Source organism: Telmatherina bonti, assembly GCF_933228915.1.
Source record: "Telmatherina bonti genome assembly, chromosome: 22".
Lineage (NCBI taxonomy): Eukaryota > Metazoa > Chordata > Actinopteri > Atheriniformes > Telmatherinidae > Telmatherina > Telmatherina bonti.
This window is the reverse complement of record NC_136631.1, coordinates 34,972,781-34,994,501: the sequence shown is the minus strand read 5'-3', so window position 1 is coordinate 34,994,501 and position 21,721 is coordinate 34,972,781. Positions and strand designations below refer to the sequence as shown.

Below are 21,721 nucleotides of genomic sequence, written 5' to 3'. Positions count from 1 at the left end.
TGTGTCTTGTAACATAAAAAAAAACCTCTTATCGACACATTAACAGGGTTAAAAACTTAATGGCCATCTGAGAACCACTTTGTCAGAAATAGAAGCAAAATAAATCATGAATCAAGTTTTACATTTTACCAATAACAGAACACTAATAACAGAAAAATAGTGCAAGTCCTAACCTAAAAAAATATAGTCTTGTTAACTAAGATCAATCATTTTTAATCATTTCATTCTGTCAGGTTGTGCCTCTTGGGCTTTTTTTTCACCTTTTTTAAGGCAGTATTTCAATTTATGTGGTTTAGTTCCCTTTCTTTATTTTTCAGGTGCCTCTTACGCATCTTAATAATCCAAGTTATGGTAAGTTTAGCAAAATTAGCAGCCTTGAAAAGAGCCATGAAGACACCGCAGAGGATGGCTATGGCGCTCCAGGGATTTGCAGTCACTATCTGTTACAAAATGAGCAAAGCTGTGGTTAATTACTCATACATACACACACATATATAGTTATATATACAGTTGTGTTAATATTTATTCATACCCTTTCATTAAAGAAGGAAAAAACAGCTGCCTGTAAAATAAGCTGAAATTGACTAAAGTAATAATAAATAAAAATTTTATGAAAATTATTACATTAATGTCTAATTCTGGTTCAATAGAAATATTTTTTAAAAGCAAACAAATAAGACAATTTATTACATATTCCATCACTCATAAACTACTATTTAGTTGAAGAATCCTTTAATGTTTCCGCTCCAGTCAGGTGTTTTCTGTTCCTCTCAGTCAGACTTCTGCACCTGTTGACAGGTATTTTGTCCCACTGTTTAACAGAAAAGTCTCTAATTTGTCCAGGACCAGTTTGTTGTTTTTTTTCTCTTTCTTCAACTCAGTTAAATGAAAAAACAGCATCTTATATTACTAAATTCTATTTTTGCAAATTTCTATTTGTAAATTCAGAATTTAATGAAAAGGGATGAATACATATGAGCACAACTGTATATATATATATATATATATACATATATATATATATACATATATATATATATATATATATATATATATATATATATATATATATATATATATATATATATATATATATATATATATATATGTATATATATATATATATATATATATATAAAATAAAGGAGAACAACTGTATATATATATATATATATACATATATATATATACATATATATATATATGTGTATATATATATATATATATATATATATATATATATATATATATATATATATATACATATATATATATATATATATATATATATATATATATATATATATATATATATATATATATATATATATATATATATATAAAATAAAGGAGAAATGCCTGGGAGAGCTTACCAGTCTAATTTCCTGCATGAATGGATCCCGCCATTCAAACACAGCGAAGAAAAGCTGGTTGGTTTGTTCTTGTTCAGGTCTCTTATCATTGAATTTCACCACAGCAGACTAGAAAACCAAACATCAAAAATTAAGAAAAAAAGTCATTGTAACCAAACATTTTTGTGTGTAATCATGTAAAAAAAGTTGGATACCTCTTGGCGAAACTCAACAGCTTCATTATTTTTCCCAGACGTCTTCACCAAAGACATTTTGACCCAGGTTCTGAACCCACCAGAGAAGGTCCACATGGAGTAATTTCTCTCACAATCCCTCATAAACTCTGATTTGTTAACACTAGAGGGCCAGAAAACACAGGTCAGCCATACTGCTGTCAGACTGCGTCAAACAGCTTTTTCATCTCTTTGTTTTTTAAGACAAGAAACAGTGATGACAAAGAAACTTCATATAAGGTGTCAGCCACATGATGGGTTACTTAACTGTGCTTTAATTATGCTTTAATTAAACTGACTGACTTGCATACTTCCTCGTGTTATCAAGCAGTAATGACATTACCTGTCGTCTTCCTGACAAGAATGTAAACCTATTACCGCCTAGTGGTTGTCTGTGATTACAAGCATTCCTGGGATTATCAAATCAGTTCAGACTACGAGAACAAAACGTCACAACACCAGAATATGAGTCTGTAAAAACTCAGGCGAACGTGATGCTTGAGGTTTGCACTTACCTGATAATCAAGTCACTAAACTTTGCAAAAAGCATGTAAGTGATGGCACTGAAGTCCTCCTGGGTTTCATTCTGACTGAACTGCATGAAGATCAGCTCTTTGTTTCTGACGTCAGATGGGCCACGGACCACCAAAGCTTGTTTCTACAATGTTAAAAAAAAAAAAAATCAGAGCAAGTATGTTTAATATGGAAGCCGAGAGCGTTCGTGGTTGTGTGTTTTTTTTTATTACCAACTTTGTTTTCTCGAGATCACGGGATAACCAACTTTGTTTTGGCATGATAACAAGATAATTATCTGATTATCTCGAGAAAACAAAGTTGGTTATGCCGTGATAATGAGATAATCACCCCATGATCAGGAGAAAACGCTCTTCGTTATGTCGAAATAACGAGAAAATTAAGTCGTTACTTCGAGGTAATTGCTAAAAAAACCCCCCAAATAATATGAGAAAACGACCGCTCTAGGCTTCCGTAGTTTAACATGACAGCAGCTCATTATAAAAAGCTTATTATAATGACACCTGCAGACGATTTCAGTAAAGCCACAAGTCAATGTATTTACCTTTGTCTGGTTAGCGAATGGACCAAAGTATGTAACTTGCTTTATCTCACAGTCCCCTTCCTGAGGCTTTCCAGGGTCCACCAGGGGTGGGATGTTGTTGTGGTAGTAATGTTTGCAGCTCAGCAGCTGAGCGTTGCCAGGATACAGAGCGATACCTGATCACAGACAGAAAATACACAGTTCAGTCGAAACCGCTTCAGGTTAACTCGGTGAAATGAAGCACCTCATAAGACATTTACGATCTGTCATGTCCTGACATCATGTCTGAAATGTTGCAGATTTAGTGAGGAGGAGTTCCCGCAGAACAGTCATGATTACAGCTGATGCAGCAGTGTGCTGCTCAAATATGGCTCCCGTTACCTCATTATTAATCATTAATGTTTTTCATAATTGTCCCGCTTGAGTCTTATCTGTGGAGCCTAAAGTTGCTCCCTGGGCCTTAAATGTTTGGACCTGGACTTTAGTAAATTATGGGATGATTTTTTAAGTTCTAATTTAAATAAAATACTCCACAGACGAGCAGGAAGACCAGATTAAACTAAAATAAAATAAATGCAAACCTAAAATAAACTAGTTACCAAATGAAAAACTGTGAAGATAAATAACATTTAGGTACATTACAGCCAGGTAAAGATGGAAAATACCAGCAGCTGCCAACCAGAGGATCCCAACCAAAAAGAATTGACTGATTTTTGTTATCTTTATTGCTGGAGTTACATTCATGTTTAATATAAGAACCATGGCTTTTTTTTAGTATGATGAGACACAGCATCAAGTTTTTTAAAAATATTTTAGCAATAGGGGTGGGAAAATCTAATCAAAAAATCTAATATTGGGATTTTTTTGCTTCACAATTTTAAAATAGATTTTTTTTTTTTTAATTAAAAAAATTGTTTTTGAATAAATAAAAAATAATTCATTATAAATTTTTTTGTCATTTTTACTTGTCTTCTTGGGCATTATAGCAGCAGAATGATGGTCTGGCTACTGTGTAGTTTTTTCCTAATTGAAATCAAGAAAAATGACTAGCAAAAAACAAGTTTTGTATTTTTTTTTGTTGTTTTTAATCTGAAAAAATCAGCAATATCAAAGAAATTGTGAGAATCGCAATTTCAATCAAATCGGCACCCAAAAAAATCGGAATTGAATCAAATCAGAACAAATTCATATCGTCACAGCCTTATAGCAACACAGCATTCTTCCCACTCTACAATGAGTCTAAAAGCCTCGGCATCATTCAGAGCATTCGGGATCCCTCCATCGCCTCTCTGCCAATAACTCCAACGTCTCATCAAATGTAACTGTGAGCTATTAAAATATTCTAACTCAACCCCACAATATCTGAATGCAGGAGTAAAGTATAGCTGAAAAGCTCCAATTAACCATAATGTAGCTCATGTAAACTAATTACCTCCGCCACGGAGGTTATGTTTTACCCGGTGTTTATCTGTTTGTCTGTGTTCAAGATAACTCATAAAGTTATGGACGAATTTTCATGAAATTTTCTAGAGTTGTTGGAAATGTAAAAAGGAAGAACTGATGTAAGTTTGGTGGTGATCCGGATCACCATTTGGATTTAGGAACTTCTTAAAGGTCTTGGCAGAGTGACTTGACTTTTCTTACACACTCACCAACTCCTCCATAAAGAGCGACAACAATTCATTTAACAACCAACGGTGGGGGCCTGAGTTTTGTAATTAATACCAGCTCACCTATTTTTCATGTGGAATAAACTGGACAAATGAAACAGATAGTTCACCACTTACAATCCTGCAGCTTTGATGAAGATAAAAGCCTGATTTCCTTTTGATCTTATATATATATATATATATATATATATATATATATATATATATATATATATATATATATATATATATATATATATATATATATATATAATCTTCTTGAAAAAGTGAATTTGCTCAGCACAACACAGCAATCGGACTATTCTGCTTGCTTTAATGCTGGACAGGACAAGTTAAAAAAAAAAAAGTCTAATTTCCTGTATTAATGCAGCAGAATACAAAAACGTTGACTAACCCTGATTTAACCCAGAATTGACAAAGCGGTTAAGTAAATACATGGATAGATGATGGAAGTTAGCATTCATGCTTTCATGCCTCCTTTTATGCAAGGACTTGCAGCAGATCTGAACATAACAGAGCCATAGAGAGAGACTCTTGTCACACACATTTCAAGACACCAAAATGTATTTTATAGAAACATCTTGCTGTCCTCCATGCACTCTGTCCTCTTCTTGACGTCTTCTTCAGTCTGAACTAATCAGATATTTGTTGAAAAGTCATCCACATCTTTGTTAGTTTCTCTTTATGCCTGAGTGTATTTTAGATTTGACCCACTGAAATGTTTGTCATCAAATACAGAAATATGAAGAAAAGAAGATTTAATCAGGATCACACACATCCGCAGTAGTAAGACTGTAATTCTGCTATTTTCTGTAGATGCTTCTGGAAACTGAACACATCTCTACTGGAATGAGACCAGTCAGTTTAGTTTGTCTTAATTAGTATCTACTCTGAAGGTAATCTTACCAGGTTGGATCAACCATTCATTCATTTCTTTAAGCCCTCAGTCCAGTGAACTAAGGGGTTAAGCTTTGCGGGGAAGCTGGAGCTTAATTGGACGAGGGTTCAACCTGGACAGGTCGCCATCCCATCACAAGTCCAACACAGAGAGACAAACAAGCATCTCCTTGTGACGATTTGGAAAAGCTAATCAGCATAACATGTTTATTGTTGAGCATGTCTTTGGAAGGTGGGAGGAAGCAGAGTTCCCAGAGAAAACCAGCGTTTGAACCAGCAACCTTCTTACTGTGAGGCCACAGTGCTAACCACGATGCCACGGTGCAGGAATGTATTACATCGAGCTGAATGCATGTAGTTATATACTGTAACATTTTCTGATTTCATTCCTTGTTTCATAAACATCTTATAATCTCATATAATCATCTGCACAAATATGTGAACCAGGTAAAGACATAACTTCCTCTAAATGCCAGTGACATTACTACACCTTTCCACCTACTCCACATTTTTCCCTCTGGCCTGGACTGCACACACCTGCAGCACTAAAGGGCTTGGAGTAACGTGTGTCTCTGCCCTGCAGCAGCTCTACTCCTCCTCTTCTCTTTGTGTCACTTCTGCATAACCTCATCACCTCTGCTTCTGTGTTATGATTCATTCTCAGACATTTAAGGAGGTTTGTGGACTTCACACACACATCAACCTGCACATCTCTGCTGTTGGAGGGGCTGAAATATCTCCATCATCCCTGCTTGTGGGATGATTCAGAGAGTGAATCGCATGCAGCTGGGACACAACGCTTTGCCTTGTTTTGCACATATCTGTGGCAGGCGGAAGAAGAAGTAGTTCCTATTCTATTCTACAGTCATTTAGCAGCAAATAGTACCTATTTGGAAAGTTAACATATTTGATGGTATAGGAGAAATAAATATTTCAGTGTTGATCCACCCATCATTTCTAATTAGTTTTCTCAGATAACTACTCAGAAAAATTGAAGGCCTGTTCTTACTACCTTTTTTTTTGTTTGTTTTTTGACCAGCTTGAGTTAAACGCCCCACCAGGAATCGTCCCAAAGCTCCCAATTATACACTTTTTATGGTAAGGCAGAGTTCTGCTGTGGATCTGCGGTCCAGTTCATTATCCTAAAACATTACTGGGTCATAAACTCTGCTCACAGATGGTGCAAACATGTCTTTTCATGTCCAGCATTGCAAAACTTGCATGTTTCACATTGACTGTTGTGGCTAATTGTGTTGTGGCTTTTGTTTTGCTGTGAAACTTCAGGGCCACCGTTGGATCCTCCTAAACCCACTTTATATCTGTGTCACACAGGCAGCTGAGAAACAAACAGGCTAATTTTCTGGAACATCTGATGCTTCTTTTTTTTAATCATACTGTTACATTCTGGTAAAGATTTGTTAAAAAGACTGAAACAAGGACAGATATCTGAACCAGTCCTTGAAAAAAAAACCAGCAGGATTTTCAGTTCTTAATATCTTCACAAGCTGTGTGCGATAAAATGCGCAACACTGGCTTGAAATCACACTTAGTCCTTCTACTGTTTATTACATAAAAACACCACAGAGGTGAAACAAGATACTATGATGGCAGTTTAAACAGCCTTTTATCACAAAGGAATAATTTTAGGCAACTTTTGATTCTTTCTGTACAAAACATTCAGTTTGCAAAACAAAAAGCAGACTATCTGAATAAAGAGGTTTACAGGATATAAAAGCAGAAATGTGAGTAATTAATTAATTATGAGACGTATTAACTATGAATTCATGGATGTTTGTCGACTGCAGAAGTTGTAAAAGACGTACGGTTATTTCGAACGACGTTTCACAGACGGTATTTTGACTACAAAAATGAAAGAGCAGTAAAATCCAGGCAGTAAGTGGTCCCTGAACGTGACATAAAACTGCTTCATAGGCCAAAGCCATCAGATGTAAATTCCCCACTGAGCCCCATCCACAGGTTTCAGACAGGAAACATGTCAGCATCGAGCGTGAAAACGTCCTCATTTATACCAACCAGGAGGAGAAAACGAGTCCACTTCTTTGTAGGTGACCGACATAACGGGCTGACGGAGTTTCTCCATGAAGTCGCTGATGGTCTGGTAGGCCAGGAAGGCGGCCACCGCGGTCAGCAGCAGGTAGATGAAGATCAGCACCACCGTGAAGACATTTTTCACGCAGGTTTTGCTGAATCTCATCGGAGGACTGTGCCCCCTGACGTCATCCTCTGCAGAGGAGAACAAATGATGTATGAGTAAAAGGATGTAATATTAATTAAACTTCTAATCTTAGTAACTATAATCATTAGTTACAGCGTGGAAGTGTGTGTCAAGTCAAACTTTCTGCCAGTTTGGAGCTTCAGGCATGAAAAGACTTCATCCAGCGTATAACACAAGCTGCTACCTGGTGTGATGCTGCCGTTGGGCTCCTCGCTCTCCAGGTCTTCATTGGTTTCATCAAATGAGTCTTGAGACTTGGTGTTACCTTCATCCTCATCATCATCATTGAACTGTGTGGTTAAAAAAAGGATAATTAAGCTAGTATTTCTCATAAGGAATACAAGGTATTAATCATAATTTTGGGAGGAAGTATGTAAATACAACTCACTCCAAAAATATCAGTATCTGATATCAGAAAATAAGAGTTGGACATAATCAGTTTGTTGGATATTGGTAAAAAAGCCATAATCAAACATCCCAAAATGTAACAAAACCATTTAATAAAGAATAATGACTCAAAATAGGATGAACAAGTGTCATTATTTCTGTTCTGAATGCAATATGTGAATATAATCAACATGTCTGCACCAGTTCAGTGCAATAATTACATTTAGAAGGCAAAACTGAACAAGTTGTTACATCTAACATCCGAATATCATCTCCATGTTATGTTTTAAATGAAGATTTAAGTATTTATACTCGTGTAGAGATATTTTGTTTCCGAGCACAAACATGAGATTCATCTATACCGACTTTATAGGAAATAAAAGAGAGTGGTGTTAATTGAAGCAGGCCTCAGAATGATAAAAAAGAAAGTGGTATTCGGCTCACTGAGAAGAAGTTCTGGAATGCTAGAGCTGCTTATTATTAATCATTGATGGCAGAGAACACAAACAAAGCCTGGTTTGTTTTCAGCACAGCAGCCCAGCGGATCCGCCGCCAGCTCTGTTGAATCGTTTTCATGTCTACTGGGATGAATTTTACGAGTTACTTCACTAATAAAACTGTTTCTATCAGAGAAAAATAAAAATCGATGACACCCTTCCTACCACCGATCAAGAAAGTAGGAAGGTAGTATTTCTGTACTATTTTTGTTCTGCTGAGATCTCTGACTTAACATGATGAATATCATCATAGAAACCATCAACTTGCGATGACTTCCTCCTCCCGCAGGGGAACATGATTCCAGTGTTTATAGGTGTATGTATATGTGTATATATAGGCGGGTGTGTATGTGCGCTTATGTACATACGTGTGTACGTAGGTTGTTCTCTTTCTCATTCTTTCCTTTTCTCTTTCTCTCACTCTATTTCTCTCTCCGAGCTGTTTTTCTGTTTTCTCTTCTTCTCGATTCTCTTTCTCTCTTCTATCCTCTCCGGTCCGGTCCAACAATACAAACTTTGTAATACAAACAATTATGTGAAATAAAATAAGAATTCACAATGTCAAGGGGTGAATTATGTCTATATTGCTTCCCATGGCAAAGTAAATTTGCTCAGCAGAACACAGCACCCAGAAAATTATTCTGCTTGCTTAAATGCTGGACAAGACAAAAAAGAAAAAGAAACTATCAACTTGTATTTTAGAGCCCATTCCAACCAACTTGTTTAAGCAAGTTTTTCCTTCCCCGAGCCCAGTTATGTTGGAAGTTTTCCTTCCTGCAAAAAAGAAAGATATTTTTTTGTCCTAGCACTGTGGCCCAACGCATAGTGCAAGCTCAAGATGGGGGACTGAGCTGAAGAGGAGATTTGGTTTATGTATCTGGGTTGTATAAATACATTTTGATCGACTGATTAATTGACTTCGCTGAGTAATTGTTTTAATGAATGGTTTTATAAAACAGGAGAAAAGTGGTTCACATGGATTTCTTTTAATTGGATTGTAAGTGCCTTGAAATGACTTTGTTGTGAACTGGCGCGTTTAAAAAAATAAAACTAAACTGGATTTAATGTAATAAATGAATCTTTTTGACTGCTTTAAAACCTAAACTTTCATTTCAATACAACATAATGACAAAAAGTATTATAACTGTTAAAAAGTAACAGTTCTACAAATATACATGTTTAATTTTTAAATATTTCTAAAATAAGCGTTCAATTTGATCTGTAATCCCATTAAAATTGTTCTGTACTGCATCCTACACTATTATACCATATTAAAAAGAACACATAATTAAAATACTACAGTGTTATTAATGGGTAAATGAAATTAAATGAAATGAAATGACATAAAATAAAATAAAATAAACAGTAGTCACTTTTTTTTAATCAGTTAAGCTAAAACTTTGATTTTACACGTAGAAGTTTTACTGAGAAGCGTTGCTATGTTTATGTCTGTCAATGAGAGTAAATAATGAAAGCACCACGAACAGAAACAGGAAAAAACAAACAAACAAGAGTTGTGCCAACAACAGACTTCAGGGTTTTACAAATAATTCGTTATTAAAATGTATTATAGGAAAAGCGGCTTTAAAAGTGTTTCTTATATGAGACAAAAAATCATTACATTTCTCATGAAAAGTATGAAACTGTCGTCCTCAGCTGTTGGTCACATGACTTTTTACCAAGGTCTGCCCTCGTCTCTTTCCGTCCACAGAACAACATTCTGGTTACTGTCGTAAACATTCAAGACAAAATACCGGCTCAAAGTTGTGAACATACCTCTTGGTAAAACCGGCTATTGACGTTTCCAGGCATTCCTCTGCGTCCTTCCTGAACAAAACTCTCGCAGCTCCTAGGACTACTTGCTCAAAGTAATACAACTACTTTTAAATAATGAACACATTTTTAGGGAAATGTCATCCCTCAGCAGCTCAGTCCCCTGGTTTCCGCTCTGAACCAGTCAGTCACGACTGCTGGTCGTGGAGATAAGCGACCGTCCCATGATAAACACGATACACTTTCAGCCAGCTCTTCCTAAGTTGTCTTCTTGTAATATGTTGCGCCCTGATGCTGCATTCAGGTGTTCACAGGAAAAGTCATTTTCATGACGTTACATAAACATAGGTGGAAAGGCTCTGAAATATTTTTTACATTTTTCTTGTTCAGTTTTTAACACCCATAATAACCTATGATTACAACCTGAGCACAGAAATAAATATAATATATACATATTTTTATACTATACTTGTTTGTGTGTGATATAGGTATTTGTTTTGTTGCATTAAATGATAATAATAATAATAATAATAATAATAATAATAATAATAATAATAATATTCATTCATTCATTCATTTTCCGAACCGCTTATTCCAATTCAGGGTCGCGGGGAAGCTGGAGCCTATCCCAGCCGGCTTTGGGCGACAGGCAGGGTACACCCTGGACAGCTCGCCAGTCCATCGCAGTAATAATAATAATAATAATAATAATAATAATAATAATAACAACAACAACAACAACAACAACAACAACAACAATAATAATAATAATGACCAGGAAATAAGATAAAAAAAATAAGAACAAAGAGAAGAAAACAAAAATCAAAATTACTTAAAGAATCTTGAAACTACTTCAAATATTTATTAAATATCCTGAAATTTAAAAAACAAACAAACAAACAATTTGACAACATATAAACATGAATCAATTAAGAGATGCAAAACCATTTAATAGAGTGATAAAATATGAGAACAAAGTATTCACAGTAGCCACACGGAGGTGCAGGACAGCCACCAATATAAACATACTAAAACAAACATGGTAGGTTATGTCACAATTCAGGAAGAATCTGGATGGATTGACATGAAATAAGCTCCATAACTCAGCAGTGCCATCTATAGATATCTATCTATTGATAGATTTACACACACACGCACACACACACACACACACACACACACACACACACACACACACACACATATATATATATATATATATATATATATATATATATATATATATATATATATATATATATATATATATATATAGTAATATAGACATTTCTAAACAGAAAGCTTTACAAACGTTATATTTCAGCTTTCAAAACACATTGGTGGGCTCGGATCTTTGAATCAATATAAGCGCCTGTAATGGCCACTTAAATAGTGCATTTGCATGGCTTGTCATACCCCCGTGAATTATTGCAGATTTCTAGTGCAAACTTTTTTCAACTTTTTGTTGTCATTTTGTTTTTGTTCCAGCCATTATTATTTCAAATGTATTTTACATTTTTAATGTCTATTGACAAAATTCCAATGTTTTGCAAATAGTCCGGTAACTTGAGCCAGAACGTGTGTGTGTGTGTGTGTGTGTGTGTGTGTGTGTGTGTGTGTGGTCTCCCATCAGGCCACTGTCCCTCCATATTCCAAGGCTCGTAACATTACCACATTTAGAGGTCACAAAAAGGTTTAGGAAATCTCCTTTTTATTTTCCATTCATAATCTTTCCAAGTGGGTCCATGTTCTTATGTTGGGTTCCTTTCTTCCAGGATTGAGTCCAGTTTGGGTCTGAAATATTGACATTCATCTGTAATTCCCATTTTGCTTGTGTGTATATATTATTAAGCAAAGTAAGCTGGATTTTCCTACTTTGTTGAAACCAGACTGCTGACTTTATTTCCTTCCTGCGTTGCCTCTACTGTTCGTTTTCCAGCTCTTACACAACAAGATCCTCTTTTGTTTCAGCCCTTTGAAACACATAATTTCTCCTACAATGACCAGGCTAATAATTACCATGGCTGGGAGTTAAGTGGACATCTTTGTGGAGCAGTTAATGGGTAGATTGAAGAAAGATTGCAAACATTTAATTAACCACACGATTTAAAGCAAAACTATAAATTTATTTAAACATACTTTCAACAACACAATAATCAGTGTGTAATTTACACACTGTGATTTGTGCAGAATCAGCTGTTTATCTAGTTGTAGTAGGTAGAAACTGAGAGCAGCTGCTGTGACTGTTGTTACGTGCATCACTTGTACAAACTTGTCACCCCTGTTATCTCCAGGTGTTTCCAAGTAGCTGAAGTGGAGATCTGCCTAGCCTGGGATCTATTGGCTGGTTCAAATTCAGATGCTCCAATCAGCACTAAAGATCATCCTTTAAAAGAGCAGCACCTGGAGGCCATCAGGCTCTTCTGTTTTGCCTGTGTTTGTTAATGGCATGGTGGATCAGGTATGTGGGGAGGCATGAGGACCAGGTAAGTTGGGGCGCCCTTTACATTTCCACATGTAGAAAGCATAGACCTCTATGATGACGACCAACCTGGGCATGAATGTTCCCTTGCCCGGACGCGGGTTACCGGGACCCCCCTCTGGAGCCAGGCCTGGAGGCGGGGTACGAGAGCGAGCGTCTGGTGGCCGGGCCTTCGCCCATGGGGCCCGGTCGGGCTCAGCCCGAAAGGGTTACATGGGCCCCACCTCCCGTGGGCTCACCATCTGCGGGAGGAGCCGTAGGGGTCGGGTGCAGTGTGAGCTGGGCGGCAGCAAGAGGCGGGGACCCTGGCGGTCCGATCCCCGGCTGCAGAAGCTGGCTCTAGGGACGTGGAACGTCACCTCTCTGGTGGGGAAGGAGCCTGAGCTTGTGCGTGAGGTTGAGCGGTTCCGACTAGATATAGTTGGACTCACCTCGACGCATGGCTTGGGCTCTGGAACCAGAACCCTCGAGAGGGGCTGGACCTTCTTCCACTCTGGAGTTGCTCATGGTGAGAGGCGCCGAGCAGGTGTGGGCATTCTCATCAGCCCCAGCTTGGTGCCTGCACGTTGGGGTTTACCCCGGTGGATGAAAGGGTAGCTTCCCTCTGCCTCCGGGTGGGGGGACGGGTCCTGACTGTTGTCTGTGCTTATGCACCGAACAGCAGTTCAGAGTACCCACCCTTTCTGGGGTCCTTGGAGGGAGTGCTGGAGGGTGCTCCTTCTGGGGACTCCATTGTTCTGCTGGGGGACTTCAATGCTCACGTGGGCAATGACAGTGAGACCTGGAGGGGAGTGATTGGGAGGCATGGTCCCCCCCCTCTGAACCCAAATGGTGTTTTGTTATTGGACTTCTGTGCTCGTCATGGATTGTCTATAACGAACACCATGTTCCAACATAAGAGTGTCCATATATACACCTGGCATCAGGATTCCCTGGGCCGCAGTTCAATGATCGATTTTGTAGTCGTATCGTCGGACCTGCGGCCACATGCCTTGGACACTCGGGTGAAGAGGGGGGCGGAGCTGTCAACTGATCACCACCTGGTGGTGAGTTGGCTCAGATGGTGGGGGAGGAAGCCGGTCAGAGCTGGCAGGCCCAAACGTGTTGTGAGGGTCTGCTGGGAACGTCTGGCTGAGTCCCCTGTCAGAGCGAGCTTCAACTCCCACCTTCAGCAGAGCTTCAACCATGTCCCGAGTGAGGCGGGGGACATTGAGTCTGAATGGGCTGTGTTCCGTGCCTCTATTGCTGAGGCGGCCGGCCGGAGCTGTGGTTGTAAGGTCGTTGGTGCCTGTCGTGGCGGTAATCCCAGGACTCGTTGGTGGACACCAGCAGTGAGGGATGCCGTCAAGCTGAAGGAGTCCTATCGGGCCATCTTGGCCTGTGGGACTCTGGAGGCAGCTGATGGGTACCGACGGGCTAAGCGGCATGCGGCTTCGGCTGTTGCCGAGGCAAAAATTCGGGCATGGGAGGAGTTCGGCGAGGCCATGGAGAAAGGCTTCCGGACGGCTTCGAGGAGATTCTGGTCCACCATCCGGCGGCTCAGGAGGGGGAAGCAGTGCTCCATCAACACTGTGTACAGTGGAGGTGGGGAGCTGCTGACCTCAACTCGGGACGTTGTGCGTCGGTGGAAGGAATACTTCGAAGACCTCCTCAATCCTACCAACACATCTTCCGATGAGGAAGCAGAGCTGGGGGACTCAGGGGTGGACTCTCCTATCTCTGGGGCTGAAGTCGCTGAGGTGGTCAAAAAGCTCCTTGGCGGCAAGGCCCCGGGGGTGGATGAGATCCGCCCGGAGTTCCTTAAGGCTCTGGATGCTATGGGGCTGTCCTGGCTGACACGCCTCTGCAGCATCGCGTGGACATCGGGGACAGTGCCGCTGGATTGGCAGACTGGGGTGGTGGTCCCCCTTTTTAAGAAGGGGGACCGGAGGGTGTGTTCCAATTACAGGGGAATCACACTCCTCAGCCTCCCTGGTAAGGTCTATTCAGAGGTCCTGGAGAGGAGGGTCCGCCGGATAGTCAAATCCCGGATTGAGGAGGAGCAGTGTGGTTTTCGTCCTGGTCGCGGAACAGTGGACCAGCTCTATACCCTCTTTGGGGTCCTGGGGGGGGGCATGGGAGTTTGCCCAACCAGTCTACATGTGCTTTGTGGACCTGGAGAAGGCATTCGACCGTGTCCCCCGGGGGCTCCTGTGGGGGGTACTCCGGGAGTATGGGGTACCGGACCCCCTTGTACGAGCTGTCCGGTCCCTGTACGACAGGTGTCAGAGCTTGGTCCACATTGCCGGTAGTAAGTCGGATTCGTTTCCGGTGACGGTTGGACTCCGCCAAGGCTGCCCTTTATCACCGATTCTGTTCATAACTTATATGGACAGAATTTCTAGGCGCAGCCGAGGTGTTGAGGGGATCCGGCTTGGTGGCCTCAGGATTGGGTCCCTGCTTTTTGCAGATGACGTGGTCCTGTTGGTTTCATCTGGTTGTGATCTCCAGCTCTTGCTTGAGCGATTCACGGCCGAGTGTGAAGCGGCTGGGATGAGAATCAGCACCTCCAAATCTGAGACCATGGTCCTCAGCCAGAATAGGGTGGATTGCCCTCTCCGGGTCGGGAGTCAGGTCCTGCCTCAAGTGGAGGAGTTTAAATATCTCGGGGTCTTGTTCACGAGTGAGGGAAGAATGGAGCGTGAGATCGACAGACGGATCGGTGCGGCGTCTGCAGTAATGCGGGCTCTGCGCCGGTCTGTCGTGGTGAAGAAGGAGCTGAGCCAGAAGGCGAAGCTCTCGATTTATCAGTCGATCTACGTTCCTACCCTCACCTATGGTCATGAGCTGTGGGTCGTGACCGAAAGAAGGAGATCTCGTATACAGGTGGCTGAAATGAGTTTCCTTCGCAGGGTGGCCGGGCTCTCCCTTAGAGATAGGGTGAGGAGCTCGGTCATCCAGGAGGAGATCAGAGTAGAGCCGCTGCTCCTCCGCATCAAGAGGAACCAGTTGAGGTGGCTCGGGCATCTGGTCAGGATGCCTCCTGGACCTCCCTGGTGAGGTGTTCCAGGCACGTCCCTCTGGGAGGAGACCCCGGGGAAGACCCAGGACACGCTGGAGGGATTACATCTCTCGGCTGGCCTGGGAACGCCTCGGGATCCCCCCCGCAGAGTTGGCAAATGTGGCTGGGGAGAGGGAAGTCTGGGCTTCCCTGCTTAGGCTGCTGCCTCCGCGACCCGACCCCGGATAAGCGGCAGAAGATGGATGGATGGATGGATGGAAAGCATTGTATAGACACACTAGGGCTAGAGGCTGTTGCCACCCCTTGTAAACGTTTTGGTCAAGCTGGTTATTATATCAGTTAGATGTTTATTTGGTTTTCATTTGGTTTACAGGTACAGTCTGAATTAGGCCTCGTTTTGTTTTATTGCTTTCTTTGATTTTGGCACAGCCTAAATGTCCCATCCTCTCCCACAGGTTCCATAATCCTGCCATATCCGAGACCTGTAAATAAACGTGTCAACCCTCTATACTCGTCTTGTCTCCCTCTGTGGTTGTCAGGTTGCACTCCTCACAGGGGACGTAACACTGTCAACATAAACGCAACAGGATACGGCACGTAAAGTATGATTTTAATAAAATTCTAAAGTTATCAGCATCTTTATCTCCTATTTCATAATGTGGAAAGATATAATTATGGGAGATTAACCAAAATTTAGATGCCCTAGTTTGTGAAAATGTATATAAGAAAGACAAGAAGTACAATATGGTGAAATACAAACAAGTTGGAACTGAAGAATAAATAAATGCATTTGAAGATGAGCTGCTATCATATAACTGCAAAACTTTATGTGGAGAAGTGGATGTCAACAGTACATTTAAATGTTTTTATTATATTCCAATTATCATATCATAGATGTTGCCCAAGGAAAGAATATGCAGCAAATATAAAAATAATTATTGTCCATGGCTCACAGAGGGACTCCAAAATGCCAGTAAAAATAAAAACAACTTATCTCAACAATAAAACATGAAAGAAAAAATTATAAAAGATTTTTAGAGAAAGATGGAAATAATGTAAAAGAAATATAGAACATATTAAATTGTATTTGTAGAAATAGTTTTAAACAAATGACATATCCCAGTTTCTTTATTGGGGTTTAAGTGTCAGCAGGACACATTGAATTACACAAAGATTCCACTGGGATTTTAGCAAAGGCTGGACGTGTTTTAGAACATTTTATTATTTTCTTTTAGTAGTGGGGAGTACTGCAGCCTACTGGAAACTCTTCCACCTGTACAATAGGCCAGTTTAGAATAATGTGTTCCTTTGGGAGGAAGGAAAAAGTGATGACACACAGAGAAAACCCACGCAGGCTGAGTGAGAGCTGGCAGACTCCTGCCACTTGCTGGTTCAAATCCAGAACCTTTATACTCTGCAGTGACACAGAAACCACTGCAGCATAAATTAACACTTGATGTAAAACTCTTCCTCTAAGCTTTTTTTTTTTTTTTTTAACAAGAGAATATATTTACATAAAACTGTTGGAAATGTTTTTTTTTTTTTTTTCCATTGATTTTTCTTTACAAAGAAACTTTGTGATCGTCCTGGTCTGTCCAAATAGTTTCTCTTATTATTAGCAAACATGTTCTGGTACTTTAAATAAAATATGGATAAAAGATTTGGGTAATAACTAAAAATTCAGCTCATGACCTTGTTTAGTTAATTGATGACTGATAAATTCTGAACAATGTACACTACGGTGCATAATTTTAGGACAAGAGGGCCGCAGTCCTGCAAATGTTAGAAGTTTCCCTGCTGCAACACACCTGACTCAAATCAATGGTTAATGAGCAGAGTTTGAAGTCAATCGACAACATGGACACTTAAGTTGGTATCAACTGATGCTGGAATGATACATCGATATCCTAGAGTCATAAACAAGCAGGGTAGTGTTTTGTGTGTTTGTGGATTCAGTCACCTTGGCGACAAGGTACCTACAGGCCCCAAAAACAGCTTATCTGCAGAGATAATGCCAAATTTGGATTTTTGTGGTATTTGTTATAACTTTGCTTTTAATGCTTTTAAAAATACCATAATTCCACATTATTCTCTTTGCATTGATGTATACATTTTGACAGTAATCTTAAAATATATCAGTATTGGTATCTGTAACACCTCTGAGAAAAGATGCAAGCTTCTATTTTTATTCACCATTAGTTATTTTGTAATCACATTGTCAGTAAAAAAAAAAAAAAAGTCTTATTTCTATGCCTGTCAAGCTTTTTATTTTTATTTTTTTATTAATAAACAACAATTTACTGCATGAATCTTTGCTGTAGGCAATTCATTACAAAGTGCCTCAAGTTAACATTTGGAAATAGTTTGTTGCTCTCAGACAAAACTCCGGTTCATTGTTTGATTTAGTGTCTCGCTGGCTGAGTATGTCACAAAATACAAGCAACCCTGCTTCGGTTGTGTATTTGTAATAGATCAAACTCTTTGCAGAAACGTAATTCAGAACTTTATCAGTCTGAAAAATTCCCGAGTACCAGTAAATGCAGCACTAGGGGTGTGACGACAGGGAAGTGAATGAAAGAGTTTCCGCATCAGACTAGTCCAAGCAACGATACTGCCATGGTAACAGCGCGATTTTCTGTCTGTTTTGTCATCCTTTCGGCGACTTTAGCGGAAGATGTTAAATTAAAATTCAAACCAGCAACAACACCAGTGCGACTTTTCACTGAGGAGGAGTTGAGGAGATACGACGGCACTGAGGTGAAGATTGAACATTGTGTTTGCTGAGTTTGAGGTTCTAAGACTGATTTATCCACACTTTCCATGTCTTCTCTTTTAGGAGGGACAGCCTATTTACTTGGCAGTAAAAGGAGTGGTGTTTGATGTCACTAAGGGAAAAGGTAAATGGTTTATCATCTATATTGATTTTCAAGAAGATGCACAAATGAAACTGTTCATCAAGGCCAGATTAAAAGTGCACAGGCCCCTGGGCCCAAAGTGTTCCAGGGGGCCCCTTCCCCACCACAACAGTTTGAAAATTGTGAATGATGCGCTGTGAAACGGCATTTCTAACATTTCTCAGCTAATGGTACCAATAGCAAGACACTAGACACTGTGGTGTAACTATCTGGCTTTTACGTGCATTTTGTTTCATGTCCAAACAGCTGGTGTTTTCCCCACATGGCCCTAAAGTGGGCGTGGGCTCCTGGGCCTGTGCCCATAATGTCCATTGGGTTGTCCGGCTTTGATCGAAAGTCACTGAGCAGTCATGATGTAAAGGATCTAGTCCATGAGAAATGACTCCAGTTCTATAGTCAGACCAAATCTCTTTCCACTTATTTATTGTTTTACTTTAAATTCACGGCTTGAAATTTGTCCTTTATCTCACCTGTTGCAGAGTTTTATGGAAAGGATGCACCCTATAACGCCCTGGTTGGGAAGGATTCCACTCGAGCTGTGGCCAAGATGTCCCTGGACCCAGCAGACCTGACATCTGATACAGTATGTTCTCCTGAAACTACATTACCCCACCCAGCTCACTGGACTGTCTTGATTTTGCTTCTGTGGGTGAAGATTACTGATATCCGACACAGTGTTGCGAAGCAGCACCGCTTTCCAGAGCTGCAAACATGTAGAGAAACCACAGTTTCACACAATTGGAGGAGCACGTGATAAATAATCATAGGTGGATTGCAACATTGAAAACCTGCAGGCCAGCTACTCTCAAGCACCAACTCTGGACACCCCTGCTCTAAAACCTTCATGTACTTTTCAGCCTTGATGGAGCTTCCCAGATAGGCCTATAACATCAGAGATGCAGGCTTTTCCTCTGCCTACTGATAACAAGCTGGATTCTCCCTTTCCTCTTTGGTATGCAGGACATGACATCCATTTCCAAAAAGATTTTCATATTTTCATCCATCTGACCACACAACATTTTTCCATTTAGCCTTAGATAATTTTAAATGAGCTTTGGTCCAGACAAGATGATAAAAGGCCAAAAGATTAGCAGGATGAAACTTTATTCTGCAATTATGCATTTCATAAATGGTGAAATCCTGGATACCTGTGGTTTGAAGATATTGGCATCCAGTTTTGGCCTTTTCCTAGGCATACAGAGATTCCTCCAAATTCTCTGAATCTGCTGATGTTACTATACACTGTAAGTGGTGAAGTTTTCCGTAAGTATGTCACATTTTTTAGACGCAGCTTGTCTCAGTTTTTTGAATGTCAGTATATCTTTTCATCTGAGAGACTCTGCTTCTCTGAAATGCTCCTTTTATACCCAATCATGTCTCTAACTTGCTGCATATTTACACAATTAGTTGTCAAAAGCTCCTCCATGTGTTTTTGTTGTGGACCAATTACTTATCCAGTGTTTGGTTGCACCTCTTTCATCAAAATCAAAAGGAGGTAATGTTTCCTAAGAAATGATAAAACGCCTCAGTTACAACATCTGTTTGTGCTAAATAAAATATGACTTTCTTAGATTTATAATCATTGCATTCTGTTTTCATTTACTCAGCATCCATACTTTTTGGAATTTGGCTGCAAGTGTTGAAATGTACTTCTTTATTAGCTTTATTAAAAAAGTTACCATAAATACAACAGATAACATAAATAAAACATCATATGATGCCTGTTTTTTTTTTTTGTTATCTTTACCGCTATAGACTGGCCTCACTGAAGAGCAGCTCAAGTCTCTGGACAGTATATTTGAAGGGACATACAAAACCAAGTATCCCATCATGGGTTACACAGCATCACAGATCCTCAAAGAGGACGGGAGTCCCAACGAAGACTTCAAACCAGAGGACCAGCCTCAGTTTCAAATCAAAGATGAGTTTTAATTTCATCTCACCTCTTTTATGTTTCCTCTGAAAAGCATTTCATCTGTATTCAACCAGATGATAAGAACAAAGAAAATGATCATTTTTACTTGAACTGAAAGTTTAGATGGTCCTGCTTTCACTGAGAGATTTATCATGTAACAAACACTTCGTACCTCTTATTAAGCCTTTAATAGCACGAGTTTATAAAGATTTCTTTCAGTCTTGCTTGAAGTTTTTTATTGCAGGGCTCATTGTGCCTCTCACACTGCTGAGACGTCTGTTTTCAGTGTTTTCCGCTCCAGTTTTTACATCATGCCTCAGACGTCTATGTGCCTTCTTGTCTGATGAAACTCAAACATCAAGTTAAACACGTTGTTTAATTTGCATATATTTGCCATGTATTGCACACAGCTGCATCTGTATCTTACATTCATGAGGGTCCATTTTAGCTTGTAGAGTTTAAAATGCAGCCAAATGAGTATGAAGTGATTCAGCAAGAGACAATTTTAGTTCTACTGCAGCTGATTCTGAGATGTGTGAAATATTGAATCAGCAGATGTGTGACATGTTGAAAGACAGAAACAAGCCTGACCTTATTTATGATGCATAACTAATTCATTAGCAGTGTTGATGATTAAATTTCTGCTTATCTACTATTAACTGCATTAATGTTGCCGCTATGATTTGCTGTTAGTCCCCAATAGAACAAGGATTGAACTGTAAATCTGCTTCTTAAAGTCCGTTTTTCTCTCAATGTGGTTTTTGTTTTTGCAGAATTGCTAATAAAATGTGCAAATTTACCTCTTTATATTCGTCTTATTTGAATAAAAACCAAGCCTCTTCAGTGATATTGATGTAAACTCTGTATAACAGCCCATCACTTATGCATCCTACAATCAGGCAGCATAAATGGCACATCTGGGCTTATCTAACCGTGTTCTCTGATCAAAGGTCGCAGAGCTGGGAAAGGTGATTATCTTTGGGTGGAGCTCTGCGTGTTGCCTAGCTTGAAGGCAAGCCTGTAATTTTGTGCGATAGTAACCAAGTCGATCTTACTGGATCGTTCACCACTGTGAGCGATCAGCTGTGGAGTTCAAAGGACACAAAGCCTGGTGGCTCATCCCAGCAGGCCAGTGAGACCAGAGCTGGGATCTTTATCAGGTGGAAGTTGGGCATTGCAGCCTCCGTCAGGCCGGGATCCACCACTGAGCAGTCAAGATGCCTAAGGAGGTACGAGTCCTGCTGATTTGAATAAATAAATGCGTGAAAGTTGCTTTTTTTTGGTTAAAACGTCAAACATGGGTTTA

The 21,721-nt window shown here is 39.8% G+C and overlaps 2 protein-coding genes across 2 annotated transcripts; one reads left to right on the top strand and one right to left on the bottom strand.

The window, feature by feature from the left end:
- Positions 1–278: 278 nt before the first annotated feature.
- On the bottom strand, positions 279–10,187 carry pacc1 (proton activated chloride channel 1; the record flags this gene model as incomplete). Its single annotated transcript, XM_079261792.1, has 8 exons — positions 10,106–10,187; positions 7,630–7,735; positions 7,244–7,453; positions 2,664–2,818; positions 2,101–2,243; positions 1,568–1,709; positions 1,374–1,481; positions 279–440 (listed from the first exon to the last, which is right to left on the bottom strand). Exons 1-8 carry the CDS (start codon positions 10,139–10,141, stop codon positions 279–281), a joined length of 1,062 nt encoding a protein of 353 aa, XP_079117918.1. The 5' UTR covers positions 10,142–10,187.
- Positions 10,188–18,201: 8,014 nt separating this feature from the next.
- On the top strand, positions 18,202–20,817 carry nenf (neudesin neurotrophic factor; the record flags this gene model as incomplete). Its single annotated transcript, XM_079261893.1, has 4 exons — positions 18,202–18,342; positions 18,422–18,482; positions 18,980–19,083; positions 20,256–20,817. 4 exons carry the CDS (start codon positions 18,202–18,204, stop codon positions 20,430–20,432), a joined length of 483 nt encoding a protein of 160 aa, XP_079118019.1. The 3' UTR covers positions 20,433–20,817.
- Positions 20,818–21,721: the final 904 nt, after the last annotated feature.